We start from the raw sequence: 20,718 nt of genomic DNA, 5'->3' as shown, positions 1-20,718 counted from the left end.
AAAATCCTATCGGATTCTGGTCTGGAGCAAATGCTTACGGAAGGAAACCTGGCATGATCGCCTGGTCTGCTCTACTTGTGACTCCAAACCCAATGTAGTTGATGTTTTGTTGCTCTCTGCAATGTTCAGTTCAAGGGCAATTGTAGATGGGCAACAAATGCTGGTCTTGCTTGGTGACGCTCACACTTAAATGATAGACTAAAGAAAAAATGGAAATTGAAAATATAATTTCAAGTCCTAAGCTAGTGAACAATGAAAAATTCTAAAATATATTTTAATTTAGTGCCTACTCAACCAGTTTAAGTTAACAGTACTTGCTTATTTTTGGAACCATTTCTACATGAATACTGACCACAGATCTCATTCAAAAAGTTCTGCTTTGTCAACCAGACTTTTAAAAAGGCACACCGCCAGGTTCAGTTTGGATTTCTTCTCCCGAGTGTATAAAAAAATTATGTTTATAATAAAAGCAGTACTGAAGTTCAGTGGAAAAATATCCAAATAATGGAGGGTGCTCCAGGCATACACATGACAGGGTGGTGTCAAGCAAGAATACCTATCGCACCAGCTTTTACAATCAACCTTTAAAAATCAATACTATTGGCTTAAAAGTCAAATGGGCAAAATGTTATATGACTTGTTAGCATTCTTAACAAAACGGTGCCTTCATTCACGCCACAGCTGTTTGTTCATTACTGAAGTACAGCATGAAAGCTCTTACCTGGAGCACATGATAGCTCACTTGTCGAATGCATGGTCTGGCGAAAAAGATACTGCCCTATACCAAACAGGTAGTTTCCAGATTCAACCTCTGCAGCGAGGCAATTTAGCCAGACTCAGCCAAAGTGGTGAAAAGATGCTTCAACTAACTTAAAAACCTACTTCACAAAAGTGACCCAACAGCCATTTCACTATAATAGAAACTGGAAAATCTCAAGATACTTTTGCAAGGGAATACAGATGAAGGCAAAGAGGATAATGGAAGGAGATGCAAGAGTTTATATATCTTCTAAACATTTAGCAATTCACGACCCATGAGCAACTTGGCTTTAGTAGCAGTTAAACATACTGAACTACAATCTCAGTTGTCGACCGCTGTCCCTCAAGTCAGGGAGGGCAGCCAGCTGAAACAGCAATGACTTCAGAGTCTGAACTATTACTTCGCAATTAAAAAAAACAAACATTCTTACCGAGACCATTTTCCCTTCAGATGGCATGAAAGCTGGTCGATTGCTGAGTCGGAGTTTGGTCTGCAAGGTATTGAAGTTGATCTCAAGCTGGCACTTCTCCTGCACTTTGGGAGGTTTGTGGACACGGCGGTAATCACGGAAGTCTTCCAGTTTTTGCTGCATAGCTTGCATTGTTTTCTCAGGTTCTCTGTTCTCTAGCCAAGGTTTGGTTTGACGAATCCACTCCAGCAACTGGAAACAAAAATCACTAGTGAAGAAAAATGGAGGCTGCGCAACAGATAACTGTTAAAATTTAAAGAGCAGCTTTAGAGTCAAAAGTCATCTTGAAAAGATGTGCATGTATTTGGAATTGTTGCACTTGCTTTATGACTTCTAACAAAAATACCTTCACCATAATACTGAGTATAATGTTAAAACCATTTTTACTTAATATCGACTACTCAATTCTTTTGACCCTGGTTGTAAGGAGCACTTCCTGGTCCAAATCTAATTGGTCCCATTTAAAAAAAACATCTAAATAACATTCCCAACATTTTTCAATTGCATCATAAACATTACCCTCAATTTATTGAATGACCGATTCTATGAATCGAAAACCTTGGCCATTTCCTGAGGGTAGCCATGATCAAGGCTACAGGAGGTTTAAACAAATTAAATAAAACCTGAATTTTTTCAAAAAGTGATTAAATATGCAGATGTTCTAATTTTCAGTCAATTAGACAAGCACACAGAGACTTCTTGCTCCAAAGCAGCTACAGTGCTGTGGAGTGCCTAATTTACAAAATAAACAAACCTTTCAATACAGACCAACCACTAGGATCTCAAATTTTGTTAGCATTTCATAAGTAATTTTATGAATTCAAGATTATATTACCATTTGTGAAAATGAACTCCATTCAATTTCTGACACAGGGCTCATTTATGCAGCAATCCCTGGAAATCTCAAAGCAAAACTTTACCTATGGAAGTACTTCGGAGGGGTTGCCACAGGATCTTTTGTACCCAAGATAGTTGGGTCTTTAACTTAATGTCTCACCTAAAATAGGGTACCTCCAATGCTGCAGTGGAATGAGTAAATAGGAGTGCTCGAATTCTGAAGCAAGACTTGAAAAATCACACCTGTGACTCAATGCTAACGACGAAATCACAACTCCTTCAGACTGGCCAAAAGGATAAACATTTGAAAACATTGCACAAATTCAAACACTTTCAGGTTTGTTAAATTTACCTCAAATCTAGGACTTTCGATTCACCAATTCTAGACAATAAGCACCAGTTAAAACGGAACACAAACTCATGCATTACAGGACAGAAACTGACCATTGGGCCCTTTCAGTCAATGAGCTACACGACTCCTTCAAAAACCAAACCTTTGGATCTAATCCATTTGTTCAGGAGAAAAGTAACAAAATATAACAGGAATCAGATTTGAATTAAGAAACTTACTAGCAAACTCTTCACTTTCAATTACACCTTGGCTTAAAGTCATAATTGATGAGTGCATTCCAAAGTAATAGAATTTTTTTTGAAAAAGCATTTCCACAGATGTTATGCATAAGGCAGAATTTTATTAATACAGTTTACAAATTTAGAATACATACATCACTGGCCAGTTTTTCATAATCCTCCATCAGATGTTCATTTTCTTGGTTTACTGCCAGGACTTTGCAAATCCTATTGGCTGCAGTCTCAGCCTGTCAGAAACAGATGATAGTTACAGCAACTTCAATACACACGAAATTACTATAAAGTTAGAATTTGGGAAAGTAAGGTGGCTATACAGAAATGGTGATTGCCTTTATTAGTGTCACAAAAAGTATTGCTCAAGTCAAAACAAAATCAGATGTTGCAGCATTTAAAAACAATGTGACTGCTTAAGAGTAAATTAATCTATCAAAATCATTCTCCACAACTGAACGTCTCGCTGTCCGAAGAAGTAGATAGTATGAATGGATTGAGGTGGAAAACTGTTGCATGATTGGTACGTGAGGAGAAAAAGATTAGATAAGACAAAAGGAGGCCCATTAGAATCAGAAATAGGAAGGTTATCATGGGGAAACAAAAGCAGCACACCAATTAGAGATCTCAGATACCTACAAAATTCTAACAGGACTAGACGGAGGAAATGCAGAAAAGATGCTTCCAATGACACATTCTAAGGAAAAGAGTAAGCCATTTAGGATTAGGATGAAGAGATTTTTTTTCCCCCCCACCCAGAGTGGTTAAGTGGTCACTCTGCCAAAGTGACGGAGGTCAAAACATTTAATACATTCAAGGAGTTAGATATAGTGTGTAATACTAAAAAGGGTATGAGGAGAAAGAGAACAATTGGATGTGATCACACTGCATTGTCCAGCAGGCTTGAAGGGCTGAATGGTCTACTGCGGCTCAATTTATACACTATGTTAACAATGGTGGCAACTAGATAGGGTTGAATTTTTTTAAAAATTCAACAAAAGGAACAGAAATTTAATTTCCAACAGTTTCTCTCCATCTTAAATTGGAGATACAAAGAAAAGTAATTTGAGATTCTGACTACAAAGCTTAACAGCAGCAAAGGAGAAAGAGTAGGCTATTGAGTCCCTCTGGTCTGTGGGGCCACAGAGGTCATTGCTGGTCTGGAACCTAAACCCATACAGGCTGCACTAGACCACATGTTTACTACAAAAATCAGGTTTGAAGGGACATCACATTTAAAAATTATTGAAATAACAATTGCCCTTTTCAGAAAATATTTTCAAATTTCTACCTGTCTGCAGGGAGTACTTCCTAATCTAAATTCCAAAAGAGTCAGGTTTTAAGGGTTTATTATAACCAGCGTCCTAGACTCTGATGACTTGGAAAACCCAGAAGCCCAATCATTGTAATTTCACTCAATGCAGTGGTCCAAATCAATGCAGAATGCTGTAATAAATGCCATGAAACGAACATCAAAATGTCAACTTCTATTGTCAATGTTTTGGGTGATGCCGAGCAAAAATAACACGCAACCATGAGCTTCATTCTAGACGTTAGTATGGTATAAAAAGGGCAAAGGTTTGTCAAAAATGAAAACAAACTGGCACTATTTGCATTAAACATTCTATGTCCCAGAGTGTCAGGAACTTCATTTTAACTTTTGAAGAATTATGTATTTAATACAAAAAATACAATAATGATCAGATGCAGAATTCTACCTCTACAGAGGTGTATAAACTAATGGGTACTTTATTTGATCATGGTTCAAAACAGTCAACATGACACTGACTGCTGAGGACACTCAAATGACAGTGTTGAAAAAGTTCAAGGCTGTAAAATGCAAATTATCTGACTATAAATGCCACAAAACAATAAAATATAGTCAAAGAAATGTTGTACACGTTAGATAGCTCCAAAAAAGCATACAGGAAGAACAAAAATCAGAGGGAACCGGTCGCCAGAGATGGAAACAAGGGTCTAGAATGAAGCAAAGAGCATTGCAATGACAAGTGAGAACACCTCAAAATACTATAATTTTTTTAAAATATACATATCTATAGCATCAGTACTCTGGTTTTAATATGCCGGCGCAGCAGCAATAAATAAATTATTGGAGTAAATCTTACCTTATTTTGCCATACATCAAAATAATTCAATGATGAATCAAGCTTAAGTTTGCTTTACAAATTAGGGCAATTCAATACCCACCTTTCTAAATTGTTGAGAATACATGCACAGGCATCTTGTAACAAAGTGAAAATTGGCTAAAGGCTAGTAAAATTGCCCCTTTTACGCAGGCACTTGTGAAGTGCAGCCAGACTGTTCCATATTGCACCTACTATAGTTAATCTGAAGCTCTCCATGATCAAAATTTTAAAATATTTTAAATAAGGAAAGCTTGTAAAAGAATTAAAGTCTAGAAAAAATGTCACCGACCCAAAGAGTTATTGGGCAACATGCAATTCACTGGATAAGAGAGTCTTCAGTGACAAATGTTAATTTAGAGAACATTTTTTAAAAAAGAGGTAGTTGTACAAGTTACATCAAAACTCTCCTTGGAATATCCTACTTGCACATTTTCAATAGATAGGATAACTTTGTTCTTCCTTCCTTAGACTACCTTTGCCTGTAGCTTTCTCCCAAGTTCAATGGGCATCTACATTTCAACTACATAAGAAAGCCCGAGTTTAAGAAGTTTTCCTCATCCTAAGACTTTTGGGTGACCTATGAACTTTGAGTAGGGAATGACAAGATTTGTTCCATATTAATGGTGCATTACAATGAAAAATTCACAAATCAGATCACATAGGTTTGGAAGTTAGAACAAAAGTTAAAAAATAGCCAACTCTTTCACTCAAATCACAGGAGTTATAGATTATAAAAGAAGGAGATGCAACCAAATTGATTTGCGCAACTAAACATTGATACTGAATGACACAAGAGGGTAGGAAAAAAGTGAGGGACAGCAGGAAAGGCAGCATTGAGTTAAAAGGACTTTGATGCTCTTTAATTCCTAGAATGTCACTTTTTCCAAGGTAGAATCTGCATTGTTAGAGTCACAGAAACTAGAGGTACAGCCTGGTTACAAATCAAATTTTGTCTCCTGACATTGTAAATGCTTTGACAGCCTAAAAAACCAGTAAACTACTACATTCAGGATATTTCCATTTGCAAAGAAAAAAATCATAAATGTCCTTTATAAGGGCAGTATTTTTAGCCAAAAGAAGATGCACAGCCTTAAAGTAATAAGATTGAAGACATCCAACAGTTGCCACTGTTAATCATGAGAAATAAGCAGCACACCAGATGACCAAAAGCACTCAGGACAGAACGTTTGCAAGGTACAGGAGATAAAGAGCTCACCTTTTGAGCACCTGAGAAGGCATGGTAGTAGCATGAAACGTAAGTCATAATAGCCTTTTCATCTGGCCTGAGTGTGCCTACAATATCTGTGCAGAGAGAAAGTCAGCAGAGTAAGGTTGCATCATGCCACAAGCAGAAAAACGATTTATTACATGGTATGAGAGAGAACAGGTGCAGCATCATGCCTAGAAGAAAGAATATAAAAATCTGAGGAACAGCTGAAAGAGAAGCACGAGATCAGTTTTGCAGGGAGGGAGGGGTCCTTGGTGACTTATGGTACCTTCTGTGCTCCTGAAAAGGCATGGTAGAAGCAGGAGACATAGGTCATAATAGCCTTCTCATCAGGGCGAGCGGTGTTCACAATGTCTGCGGGTAAACAAAAATATTAGGAGAAGCTTCCAGTCGACATCTTAAGCTGCAGTCAAACACTTCTACATACATTAGTCTCATCTCACTTCACTAAATGTATAATTTTATGCATATTTTTAACTTCTTAGTGAATGGAAATATGGAGGGTGGAAATATTGGGATACTAAACAAACTCTTCCTCTTACAAATTTACATGTGAGATGTTCATAAGAGGAAATTGGGGTAATTTACCCAAAATACCTGTACTAAGTTCCCTCCTCCAAAGGAAATGAAGCTCAGAATACAGGTTGTTGCTGTTAAGTGTGTGTAACCTGTCTACTTGAACCACAGGAAGAACTAACCAGACCAAAAAAAAAATTCACAGGGATAAATGTAAAAGAATCAAGCATTTTTGCAGAAGGCACAGCCACCCAAACATTTTCAGAGGAGACAAATTTTAGATGCACCGATGTGTAAAGGTGGTATGGAAATCTAGATGATGTGTCATAACAGGATGATAAAATGCACCAATTTACATTCTGCAGTCATTTTAACATTTCACATCAATCTGCATTAATATTTAAATTATTTCTTTTAAGTTATTCCATTCTCAAGTTGTGCTTTCTCAGTGGAAAAAAAGGCCAGTGCATTCAGCAGTCAAGACCGTGGAATATGGTAGTTAGTATTTAGAATTCCTGCATTAAACATTGTTTAATGACCATAGCCAAACTAGGTTACCTACTGGTCAATTTAAAATCTCCTGTGCATTATTAGAAATTTAATAAGTTGATCCATAAGTTCACCAGGGAAAGAACAAAAACATCAGTATCTGATCCTGAAAATTCTAGTGTTAGAATGATAACTAGAAAGGTATACTTCAAAAATCATGATGTTCAACAACCTTTAAAAATTTACATGTATGTATATTTGCCAATGGTGTACTTCTTCCATATGAAAGATTGTGCTGTTAAAAAGGAAGTATTCTGTTATGGGGAAATGAACATTCATACTGTAGCATGTGCAAGTGAAACAAGCATGAATTTCAAAAAATGAGGGGTGGGGCAAATGAACACATACTGCAACCATACAAAAGATCAAAAAAAAAGTGTCATGAGCAGACTCATCCCAGTGCGTTGCCCAACCTACAGAGTGACCACATTGAGCCATTGCTTCTAGCACTAGGAATTCAGCTTTCCAAGCCAAGACAAATGTTATCCTACCAACTGTTTTATTTATTAATCCTGAATTTTGAGGGCTTGTCCAAAGAGCTGCAGCATTTCAAAATCAAAGTAACACGATCTATTACTGCAGCAATTTGAGAGATATTTGCAAATGAATGGGAGTTCCAGGGTGCGTACCCGCGCAACCTAAGGCAGTTAAATATTCCTGCAGCAGGTTAAGTAACAATGGATTCTTAGCAGTTCAAATCACAAAGGTGTTTATTTTTTTAAAAAATGGAGTTAAGAAGTTGTGGTTTAGAATTACAAAGTTTTGGGAAACAAGAACGTTAAATGGGGAAGTCAAGTCAAGGGAAGCATTTAACTTCCATATTAAATTAAAAATGTCACAAATAAGGGCTCTGAGCCTGCCACGTTAAGCAAAATACGGGTACTTTAATGAAAATTCTGCTCCATTGTGTTGCTAAAGTGTTAACATTATGGAGCATCCGTTGGAAATTACAGGATGTGACCAAGTTTAAAGATGTCTGCTAAGAACCAAATAAGGTCACAAACCACCTACCCCATTTACAAAAGTCACTTGCAAGCAATTAAAATATAGAAAAAAAAAACTACACAGATGCTGGAATCCAAAGGTAGACAAACAGGAGGCTGAAAAAACACAGGCCAGGCAGCATCTGGAGGAAAGTAAGTCAACATGTCAGGTATTACCCTGAAGGGCTGGATGTGGCGGGGGGCCAGAGATGCTTAACAAAACGGTCATTTAGTCTACGTTTGGTCTGACCGACAGAGGCCACTTAGTAGCACCGAGTGCAACAGGCTAGGTTGAGTGAGATGTAGGTGAGGCTCTGCCTTATTTGGCAGGGCTGTTTAGGGCCTTGAATGGAGGGGTGGGGGGTGGTGCGTGGGCAGATGTTGCATCGGTTACAGGGAAAGATGCCGGGTGGGTTGGAGAGGATGGTGGGGAGTGTGCTACAAATGAAGGTACAGCGAAGGAAATGATCTTGTGGAAGCGGAGAGGGAGGGGGAGTTGTTCTGGGTGACTGAGTCTAATTTGAATTATCAGAAGTGTTTGAGGGTGATACATTGGATGTGGTGGCTGGTGGGGTGGAAAGTGCGGATAGGACGGGGAGTGGGGATGGCGTTGGGGGTGGTGAAGAGCTGAGGAGCAGGGAATAGAGGCGACGTGGAAGAGGGCTGGCTGGATAAATTAATTAATTAAAAGTATACCTAGAAAAGGAGAATAACCACAACAATAATAATAAGGCAGTTTTGTTCTACACTTGAAAGACATCATTCAAGCCCATTCCAGTTCTCCAGACATCTGCTTCAGTCTTCTGATAGCAATAATTGACTACAATAATTCTTTTAGAGGTGTGCCATCTCAAATAAAGTTCTCCCTTTATAAATTAAAAGGTCAACCAGCACCCCCTTGTCCTTTCCGCTTTTCCATCAAGTTCAGCTAACTTGGGATACAAATTTGTATTGTTCCTCATCTATATGGTTTAGCCACTGAATGGAAAAGCTCCAAAACAGGAGGAGTGGTGTATTCATTCACAACTAGCACTCATTTTGATCATTTAAACTTAAATTGTTCAAGGCACAAGAAATTCAATGAAGACCATTCATAATCTTCATGTATGTGCAACGCATGACAAACTCTGAATTTGGCAAGGAAACATTTGTACTATTATTCCCTACACTATGGATTTCACAATTAACCTAGGTTTGAGTGAACCATTTCCTGTGATGTCTGACTCCATATCTAGATGCCAGAACATTTTGTTTTACAAGTATGGTAGACTTACACTGCAGTCTGCACTGTGGGTACAACTAAACACCAATCTCCAACATTTCTGAACTTGCACTCTATCATTTTCTACTCCAGGAAGCCAGCTGAATGGTAGTGCCAATGCCAATTCACTTGAGTTAAAAAATTGCAAGCACACAGTAACTTATACGTGCATTTCATTACTTGTCTCAAGTGGAACCACTGTTAATATTCCCCACTTACACAACTGATTTTAATAAAACATTGATATGGATATAATACATTTGCATAAGATTGATCACTTTCACAAAATGCATTTTATTCAATTATGTAACTTAGGTAAAAGCAATTCGATTTCTCAAATAACTGGACTGCATTTAATAATACATGATATTTCACCAATGGGGAAGTTCATCAAGTACAGTTGATCAGACGGCTTCTGGCATACTGTACATAATGCTGTAAAGATACAATAATATATACAACAATATGTTGTCTGCCACTTCAACGCACCACCTTGCGCCCTGAGCAACATGTGTCTCTGGCTTGCTGCAGTGTTCCAGCAAAGCCCAACGCAAGTTGGAAGAACAAACACCTCATTTTCCACTTCAGGACACTACAGCGCTCCAGACTCAGTATCAAGTTTGATCATTTTCGGGCCTAAACTCTCCCCATTGCCGACCGCCCACACACCATGCCCTGTTACCACAGCCTATCATGACATACCCCCTGTTGTTAGTCACAAACAGTTCCCATTAACAACTACTCACTCTCCCACCCTGATCATTAGCAACTCCTTTGTTTGTCTCTCTCTCTCTCTTTCTCTCTGGGCTCTACCCACCTATCTTCTGCATATAAACTGATATTTTCCCAGCCACCAGTTCTGAGGTAGGATCACCAGATCCAAAACATTGAGAGAGCAGGAACTGCAGATGCTGGAGAATCGGAGATAACACTGTGTGAAGCTGGATGAACGCAGCAGGCCAAGCAGCATCAGAGCAGCAGGAAAGTTGACGTTTTGGGTTGAGACCCTTCTTCAGAAAATGAAGGAGGGTCCAGGCCCAAAATGTCAGCCTTCCCACTCCTCTGATGCTGCTTGGCCTGCTGTGTTCATCCAGCTTCATACCGTGTTATCTTTAAAAGGAGAACACCATTTTTTAAGTGCTGAGAACTGGAAATAATCTCCATTTGTAATTTAAAATTAAAGATTGGCGACTAGGTGTAAAAATAAACACGCTCTGGATAGTTCAGTGCCACAAAGCTGGTTGAGGCACACATTTCTTCTATTCCAAGTTGTTGGTCTTAAATACTCTTCTCCAACAGCCTGCAATCATGAATAACAAAAAGCTCCACTGCTCAACTTGTGCCATACATTGATTTTTTGGCTTGACTGATATCCCTGTCAATTGACTAGGTAGATATTAAAATCAATAGGAACAAACCATTAAATTTCCCTAACAATCACAAAGAAAGAGTGCAATACAAATCTAATCTCTACCGCACCTATCTAAATTAAAACACTAATATTTGAGAAATAATTGTCCAACTCATAAGCTTTGGATGCTCATCATTTCAAGGGCAAGACAGAAATTATTGATCTCGGGAAAAGGGAGTCAAGGTACATGTTGATTCGCAATTGAACTAAATGCCAGAGCCGGAGTGAGGAGATCTGTTCCTGTTCATACTAAATTATGAACTATTAATTAAAAGTGGTAAAGTTACATTGAATTTGAATTTGCTTGGCTTTTGAAAACCATTCAGCCAGGTTACCTAATTAGCATTTAGAGACCCATCCGATGCCAATTCACTGAAGCTGAAAGGACACTGTGCACTGCTAAAATTACAACAGGTTACCAAAGAAACCCATCAATCCAGACATCTAAACAAGACTTAGATCTCCTAGCCTTATACCCCTAGTCAGAGTCTTGGCATTTCAAACTAAAATACATTAAGTTATAATAATGTGGGTTAATCTACTCACAATTGGTAAGTTTATGTTGACAAGGTCGAGAAACTTTTAAACTACCCAAGTCAAAATGATATTCACCCACCTAACAAAACTATCAATTAGTGTAACTTCAAGCCAAAACTCAACAGCACTCGTTTGATAAAGTAAATCGATTGCCAAATTTTCTAGATTTTTATGTTGTAACATTCCCATTCAGATGTCAGCTTTCCAGCAGTAGCCCTATTCTAAGGGACAGAATACAATTTAAAACTATCCTGACAGCTGTAAAATGCCACATTGGCACAAAGTAACTGCCATTTTAAGAACCAAGGGTCTCAAGCCTTTTAAAACTGCACTTAACATGGGACTCTCCCAGTTGGTGACACCAGGTAGCTTAACAGTTTTCGGTTACACAACTTCATTCCCAGGTATAAAACATATTACTAATACAAGTATGAAAACAGTTTGCTCTAATTTAAATTTTCTTTTAACTAAAGACCAGTCTTTCCCTTATCCTTAATGATCTGAAAATTAATTTTATAATGCTTCCACTGCAATGACTTGCAGTACAGACACTAATTGTTGATGCTGAAAATACATTAAAGTGAACTCCACATAGCTTTTAACATTTAAAGGCAGAACGGAACAGAAGATCCTACACAACTGGAATGATGATGGTCATGCTCAAGGCCAGACACAGAATTTTCCACACAAGAGTTAACATGCAGCATGCTTATAAGTGTTGACTTTGCTATTTTACACAGACAGTAACCTACCCTCTGCATCCAACATCTTGGGTATGTCCAGGTACTTCTCAGCCACTTCAAAGGCATTGTTCAGGTTTGTCAGTGGATCATCCTGAGTACAAAAGGAAAAAGATGACAGATTTAAAAATGCTTGCCAGTGCGATAGAACCATTCATTTTGAACAAAATATATACACAAGGACACAGCTTTTCAAGAACAGATTTCACGTTACAATATAGTGATCAGAAAGTCAGGAAATGGTTTTTCATCTAATCTTATTTTTCAAAACAATGTTTTAAATTTTACATACCTTCCTCAGCTTATCATAGTCGATAAGTTCTGGTCTATGTCTATGGATGAGCGCGTTGAATGCCAAACCATCCTTCCAACTGGACAACAATCATCCGAAACAACATCCAATATTAGAACATTGGAGATAAAATAAAATAAGATATATTAATTTCCATCACTTGAAACTATGATCCCTTAAAGGAGAAAGGGATATGGCATCTACACTATACTGCAAAAAACCTCAATGTTACTTCATACTGTTGAAGCAGCTTGGAATGTGACTATATTAAAGCTGCTGGGAAGTCAATGACAAGTGCTCAGCATAGAAATAGTTTAAGCACCTGCTAGTTCATCATCAGAAGTGGGTAATGTTTGAAACAGAAAATGAATAAAAGGTTTTAGGAGGATTTTGGGAATGGAAGAGAGAGTAGCCCCTGTAAAACAATATCTATGTGCCAAAAGATCTTCAGAAGAACCTAGAAAACTTGTGGGAATTCCTATAGTGTCTTACATTGTAGAAACCAGTTCACGAATCCAATACTTGCTACAGACAGCAATAAGAACAAAGTACGTTAGTGTCCTCTTATGTGGGATTATTTCATCTTTAGGTCAGTGGCAACATTTAAATTTGAAGAATTCAACTGCATCAAACACTTAAATAGGGCAACTGGCTGCCACAGCACCATTTACAATGTTGCTCAAGTTTCAACTTTTCAAGAAAAACTAATTAACATCAAGTTCAAAAAAAGGGAAGTAATATAAGCACGCGAGTTAAAATGGCCAAATGGAATGTGTTCGAAACATCATGACAGAACTGTAGCCCTGTCTTTTTGTACCACAAAGTTTGAGCAAAGGTATACTGCACATAGCATAGTTTTTCCACAGCAGTGGTTGTCATGACAAAACACTCAAAGGGCAGCTATTATCTCTATTTTGTTCCAGGGTGTACAAAAACAGCAGTACATGTGTTAAGTGTGATACAAGATCACAAATCAACAAGACTGGCTGTGGAAATAAATGGTCACTAAAGACTGTTAAGGGAAGTGTGTCACCAATTCAAGCTCAAACCAGCTATCACCACAGAAAATGTGAGAAATTCACAAATATGCTGCAAGCAATACCTGATGTGGAAGTTCTGCACATTTACATTCTTGTACGGTGCAGTCTTTCTCTGGCACCACAGCAGCAATCCCTCCTTGGCAGAGGTCTCTACGTAAAGAAAAAAGTTTTAGCAAGGCAAGGAAAACAATAAGAAAAAATCAGAAGAACTCCATGAGGTAGCCCCAAGACACTTTATAGCACATAAGAATAACAGGCACCTTGAAAGTTCACACCCAGATCAGCACCCTAAAGCAGAGCAAAATTGCTATCTGGAACCATTTGGCTTCCTGTAGATTGCAAACCCGACAGGAAACTTCACATCAAACACCACCTGGTTCTCAATGATTACTTTGAAATATGATTCTTCCAGGAAGCAGAATAAAAGCATCTCTTAACCTGGAATGTGTATGGGTCTGACTGAACAAACAAGTATAATCATCCCATAATAAAGACCACCAGCTCACCAATCTTTGTGCCCAAGTCAATAAACCACTAATTTCTGAATGTATTGGCCAACAGCTACAATCACAGCATTACACATTACTGTCCTCAGTAGATGGTTTTATAAGCACAGCAAAAGCAGTCAATCCAGCATCTTTTTTTCTTAAAAAGATTCTTGACCTCTGCTATACAGATAAATTTCTCCATTCAAAATTCATTCAAAAAAATAGGTGAACAAAAACTACAGCATCTACACTAATACTATCCTTAAACATAGAACACTGAACAGTACAGCACAGTACAGGCCCTTTGGCACAACATTGTGGGCCAGCCTATTATCCGACTAAGATCAATCCACCCTGCATTTTAATAACCTCCATGCGCCTATTCAAGAGTCGCTTAAAAAGTCTCTAAAGTAAACAACCCCACTATCACTGCAGGCAGTGCATACCACACACCCACCACTGTGGCAAACCTACCTCTGACGTCTCCTCTATACCTTCCTCCAATCACCTTAAAATTATGCCTCCTCATGATTGACTATCCACTCTGTCTCTCACCTTGTAAACCTTTAAGTTACTTCCCAACCTTCTTCGCTCCAACAAAAAAAGCCCCTAGCTCCTTCAACATTTCGTCATAAGACCTGCCCTCCACTCCAAGCAGCGTCCTGGTAGATCTCCTCTGCACCCTCTCTAAAGCTTCCACATCTTTCCTATAATGAGGTGACTGAACACAATATTCCAAGTGTGGTCTAACCAGGGTTTGAGAGTTTTAAGGTAACCAAACATGATTAAAACAAACTGCCTCAAAAGGGTGTTTAAAAAAGTCCATTGATCTTTAAAAGTCATGTTATATTGAACCAGATTTGAAGTGACTTCATCTGCTTGGTGAAAGTAATTAGGTCCTTAATTTCTAGTGTTTCAAAATATTTGAATATAAATTTACAGGTCAGTTATCTCAGTTGGCTGGATAGCTGGCTTGCAATGCAGAGTGACATCAAACGACACAGGTTCAGTTTTATGGTAGCTAGTGTATAAAAGATACTGCAATCATGACCTTGCTACTCACCTAAGGCACAAAGACCTTCACGTTAAACTCACTGCTCGTCAGCTGACAACGCGGCCCTACAGTCTTCTGGAACCGTGGCAACTTTGACGAAATAGAAATCTGCTCACTTGGTGGATTTTTTGTAGAGGATGGATATCTTATTTTGCTACCAACAGCTCATGTTAAGCATTTAAATTAGGTATACTGTGCGTAAACTTTCCCCACAGGTTGAGCAAGCATTCAGAAAACTGAGCACAATAAACAGAGGCACACACCAATCATGTATCAACTGCACTACAAGTCTATTACTAACGGTCATAAATACAGCCAGACTTTGAGTTAGGAGAATTCTTTCTGAACAAAAACTACCCTAAAGTTTTAAAATCTGCAGAGTCAAATGAGGCAAAACAATCTTCACCAGCCCCATTGCACTGTAAACAAAAAAATGTCCAGAAGAAGAAGAATGCAAAATAAAACACTAAGCCAGCTCCCCTTTGTGGCATCCTTGCCCAAAGTCATGAAGAAATATGTCACTACTTTCAACTCTCACACTATGCATGGTGTTCAAAACAGCAGAAAGAATTCAGCTCCACAGTCATAATAATCAGGCTAAAAAATTTAGACCCATAGATAAACACTATAGAGTTTCAGGTTTCAGAATTAAAATTTGTCCTTACCCTCAACAGATATGTCTTGAATAGCAAAACGAAGTATGATAGTCCAGATCATACCTAGAGTCATCTTAACGTTCCCGTCCACAATTTCTGAAAATGAAAACAGATCTGACAGTCGTATTGCTTCCCTTGATCAGAAATAAAACCTCAGCTGGAACTGAAAATATTTCCAAATTAGAACAATTGAGTAGATACAAAATATTCTTACACCACTTTAAACTCGCCACTGAAAACAAGCTGCGCAACAGAACTGGGAAACTTCAATCTTCAGAATTTCCATGATGTCATGTTACATCCTTAAAATGTTCCCAATTACTCTAAAACATTGTTCTATGGAGATCACGTACTTGGTCATCAAGTACACATATGGATTTGCATTATTTGGTCATAGATTAAAAAGGCAAAGCAATTGTACCAATAATCCAGAATTTCTAAGTCACATTTCTGAATACTTCAGCAACCAGAGGTTTTCACTGAAAGAAATTGAGAACAGCAGAAAAGAGACACTTTAAATTACTATTACCATGCATAGTAATAATGGATGCATCACAGAGGAGAACTCCTGTACACAACAGTTACGTTTATTACTTAAGAACCTTGTAAATAAAAAAAAGGAAAGCAGACTCTCCAAAAGGAATGAAAAATTCTGGAAGGACTTCAACAGTCTTAAAAAAACACTACAGATTACTATCTCACATTAACAGAATCACATTGATTGGGACAGAAGCAAGTTAAGTTTAAAAAATCTATTAATTGCTATCACATTCAATACACAAGAATGGACCAGACAACTGTAGTCAATTATACCAAAAAAATTTGCATTCTAAGGTTTTACCTCATCAGAAGGGAAATGGAATCATTGGAATTATATCTAAATATAGCCTGGCACATCTGCATTGGATTCTAAGAAAATTGTAGATTCTGGCTTCAATCCAACTTGAAGATATTCCAAAAAGTGGTATTTCACTACAGCTGATGGGTACAATTGCTTTCGGTGAGATCTCTGACTAAGTCCTCACTGTTTATGGCAGTCACTCCAGCAACCTTTTGACATCCGGGGCAGATTTAACTGCAGTGTCTTCACTCGTTTGTAGTACTTTTGCCTTGGAGTTCAAGCTCAGAGTTGTAAACCTCACCACTTGAGTATATTATAAAGCATCAACCTAGATTAGCAAAAGGGGAGCTGCATTGGTGGGACACATCAGGCTGACAAAAAGACGCTTTGTTGACTTTCAGCAAGACTTTATAGCATTATTGACTGGAATTTTCCTTAGTAATTTGGCCAATGTCAATTTCTCAAACAACTTGAGTTACCTTTTTACTTTGTAAACTGGCTGCCCATTTCCCTTTAACGACAAGTAAGTAAAATTCTTAACTGGCGGTGAAGTGCTACCTTGTGGCATTAAGTTTCATGGAAGTAGTTCAAGGTAGTATAGAATAGGAGGCAAATTAGGATCACTGATTTTACATTGGATTTTTGTTTTGCAAGAACCAGAGTCTCATTTCCCCACTGCACCAAATCTCGACAAATTTTATCTCCTCCAGTGTTTATCCAATGCGATTTCCAAAGCTGCAAACAAGCAGTTCATTCCAGATACAAACCTTTGCATAATGTTTCTCATATTACCTATGGTTTTTATTAAATATATTAAAATCACAAGTCTGATTATCATTTCTTCAGCCATGAGAAGTTTAATTATCCAAATCCCATGATTTTAAAACTAAAATCAAATCTTTTACCCTCTCCAGTTTATTCACCTAACTGAATTCCTCTAAGCAGAACTATTCTCGTCATTCTAAAGGCTTCTCATCCTTCAAGGGTGATGCCCAGAACTGGATGCAACAGTTCTACTGGGATTGAATTTTTTTAAAATTTAAACTGGTTTTGCAAAATGTTATAAAAGACGCAAGATTTTCTGTCTGTTGGCAAAGCTGGTAATGAGTGTACAGAAATAAGGATAAGCAGCATTATAGGTCAATGAAGTTTCTAGGACAATCACTTGCTAACTCAGAAGTTGCCAGATGAAAAGCTACATTGACTGCAAGGTGGAAAATTACTGTGCCCAGGTCACAGTGGAAAACTATTACACACTGAGCTCCAGGAGGCTACAGATCTCAACCTGTCTTTTAAATATCTCTGAATTTACCAAGACTCAATTTACAAATTCTCCTACTCCTTCAATGGTCTTCCTTAACTCAGGCTGCTTGAATGTAGGTATGTGTATGGAGAAGCAAAACAATCCATTCACATGGGTTTATTAACAAAACATTTCATTTGATCTTGATTGTATTTTCAAGACATTAAAAGAGAAAATAAAAATCAAACAACATCTTACTCGAGCTCAAGGAGGGAAAAGCAATCTAACAAACTCACCCCATTTCCCCTTAATACATTGGTGGTATTAGGTTTTGCTATTACCGAATAATCTCAGTGGGTATGAATAACACAAGTTACATAGTTGACTTTCATATACAAGATCCAGGGAAATAAACCAGCAATCCTGATTTGGACTGGTCAGGAAGAGGGCAGAACTGGACACATCTATGGTCAGGCAGCTGAATGTCTCCCTCTGAAGTGTTTAAGTTTCCATGAAAACAGCTACTAGTACCTATACATTTCACCATGTAGAACCATTTGCCAATAACTGACTCAGCTTATCCACCAAGGCAGAAATCAGGGGTATTAAGGAACATTCAGTACTTGAATGAATGTAGATCCTGAAACAAACATTCAAGCAACCAGTACTATTCAATCCTATTGGACAATACCCCATGCACCACCTTAAACATTCATTCCTGTCACAGCTGTCTCATGGCTTTAGCATCTATCTACAGAGGTGCACAGTGATATGCCAAAGCTCTCAACAGCATCTTTGAAGTTCATGAACTCCATTACTCATAAGAACGAGGGCAGTCCCCTGACAAACAAGTGTCAACACCCACTCCTAGGCATCATATTAAAAGGGAAGTGCTCAGGAGCTACTTTTGATGTTAGCATTGTTTAAATCAAAAATAAGCGCAGACACTTGGAATCAAAGTCTGCAAATTTGCAAAGTCACACATTACCCTAATATGGAGGTATATTAACATACCTTCACAGTTTCTGTGCCCAAGGCCAGAATTCACTTCAACAGAATTAAGGATGTAGCTACAAAACAGATGGTCAAAGAGGCTGGCTCAACCAGCGATGCACTATCAAATCAAAGCAGGGTAGGGTAGAATGATAATTTAGCATTTTAAACTTAAGCTAATGCAAATGAATTAAGAACCAAAAAGACATCTAATACTTCAATTTTCAAAATCAGCATTCATCAGCAGATTGTCAAGCCCCATTATCTTGGCTGCATGTCCAAATACAGCTAACTAACCAATATAAATATCAAAGGACCATATGTTGCCGAATATATTAATGAATATATCTAACTACAGACAATGTGCTAAAGCATATTTCCATGGATAAACCCAACATAACTTACCCAGGGTAGATGGGATTATGGAATTTGGAACACAAACAGATGGGTCATGAACTTAGAGTGGCCTATTCTGCTCTTAATTCACAACTTTGTATGCACAGTATTTTTTCTTACCTTCTGCCCCAATGGACACTAGTTTTACTCCTTTGGATGCGATGAAATCCAACGCTTTATTGACGTTGTTTATTTTATGCACCCTCATTTTCCCACGCTCCGGTTTAGGTAAGCGCTCTCCTAGACAAAGGAAACATTGTATATTTTGTGTTAATCACTTGGGTGAAGTTACAAAACGATAATTCCAAGGACCTACTTTAGGTTAAGTCCAATGAAATAACAATTATATTAACAAAAAGCTTCAGTTTCAGATACTATAATTTATTTAACGGATTAAGTGTCCAAGCATCTAAGGACTGTAACAAAAACGAATTTTACAAACCACAAGACATGAAGCTAATACCAGAATTCAAAGACAAGACTTTACTGTGGTGGACATTTGACGGATAAAGCTGATTACAAAGACAGCAAAGGCCCAACATTTGAGAATGATATCAGTAGGAGCATTTTTATCCATTCATGTATCCTAAGAAGTGGTGGTAAGTTGGCACTTTGAGTCTGCTCTATATTCAATACAATCATGGCTGCCCATCTAAATAAATCCTCTGTTCACAATTTCTCTTTAGCCCCAACTATATCTAACTCTTCCTTCAAAACTCCAATATTTTGGCTCCAGCCACTGTGGCAGATAATTCCATAGGCTCACCAACCGGACTGAAGAAATGAAAGTTTTTAGAAAATCCCCTCAGCTGTTCTGACTGCAGTGGTGGACAATAAAAATTATATATGTTACTTAAACAAATTTCATACCAAATCTAAAATTCAGTCAATTAATTAGCAGTGACTACTGCTGAATTGAAATGAAACTACAGTACAGTTCCAGCTTAAATTTCTGATCCATGTAGAGTTAACTGATCTCACCGAGGACGGTAATATCTTTACTAATCATTAGACAGCAATGAGTATGCCTACGTAGACAACTGTTTGCAACAGACTTGAGGTTGCCTGATACCACAACCAACTTAAATATAAAAAGGAGGCTCCAAGATGTGACTGGGTTCCATTCTAGAACCCATTTGCAATTCAATTCATACACAAGCTGGAACACAATACAGGAAAGAGAGTAGCCATTCATAAGTACATACAATATTTTGTCTGGCCTTTAAAATTACACTCCAGTATGTGATCGCTTTCACAAGTCAGATGAATGTTCTTAAAAAGCAGGCGGCCCCTTGCTGTCTGAAGTTCAATGATTTGCATTAACAAACAACAGCCACTTGCACAAGGCACAGGAAAACATCCATGGACATGAAGTGAAGCAAAGTCAAAGCACTTCTCCATTGGCAAAGGACAAAAATAATGCCCGCTAACCAATCCTGAGCCAAATAAGAAACCCATATGCTTCAAAAAGTGTTCATGTAACATTTCTGGGAAAGGAATCACAGGAAAATTTACTTCATTCTCTATTGGTCTTACTACTTGCTTTCCTCGCTAAACATTCAATGGCTTCAGGAGTAAAAGAATTGTGATTAACATTATTGTAAAGAGCACAGGACAAATGGAAGTGGTCATTTAGTCCTTCATCCTGCTCTGCCATTTGATAAGATTGCAGCTTATTTGATTCTAATCTCAACT

The 20,718-nt window shown here is 37.9% G+C and overlaps 1 protein-coding gene across 5 annotated transcripts in view; it reads right to left on the bottom strand.

Annotated features, from left to right (window-relative positions):
• The window catches only part of LOC125447760 (alpha-actinin-1-like), a 106,562-nt gene that overhangs the window by 23,966 nt on the left and 61,878 nt on the right, over window positions 1-20,718 (bottom strand). For 3 of the 5 annotated variants that reach the window (XM_048522453.2, XM_048522451.2, XM_048522449.2), the window contains exons 3-10: window positions 19,144-19,263; window positions 15,560-15,646; window positions 13,415-13,502; window positions 12,313-12,391; window positions 12,033-12,114; window positions 6,292-6,377; window positions 2,792-2,884; window positions 1,191-1,421 (exon numbers count right to left, since the gene is read on the bottom strand). In XM_048522453.2, the coding sequence (XP_048378410.1) occupies window positions 1,191-1,421; window positions 2,792-2,884; window positions 6,292-6,377; window positions 12,033-12,114; window positions 12,313-12,391; window positions 13,415-13,502; window positions 15,560-15,646; window positions 19,144-19,263 (866 nt within the window). Of the gene's footprint in view, window positions 1-1,190; window positions 1,422-2,791; window positions 2,885-6,011; window positions 6,098-6,291; window positions 6,378-12,032; window positions 12,115-12,312; window positions 12,392-13,414; window positions 13,503-15,559; window positions 15,647-19,143; window positions 19,264-20,718 lie in introns of all 5 variants that reach the window. The other 2 variants (XM_048522452.2, XM_048522450.2) reach the window with 1 other exon arrangement.

The sequence above is a fragment of the Stegostoma tigrinum genome, chromosome 39 (genome assembly GCF_030684315.1).
Source record: "Stegostoma tigrinum isolate sSteTig4 chromosome 39, sSteTig4.hap1, whole genome shotgun sequence".
NCBI lineage: Eukaryota > Metazoa > Chordata > Chondrichthyes > Orectolobiformes > Stegostomatidae > Stegostoma > Stegostoma tigrinum.
This window is presented reverse-complemented; position numbering and strand designations above follow the sequence as displayed.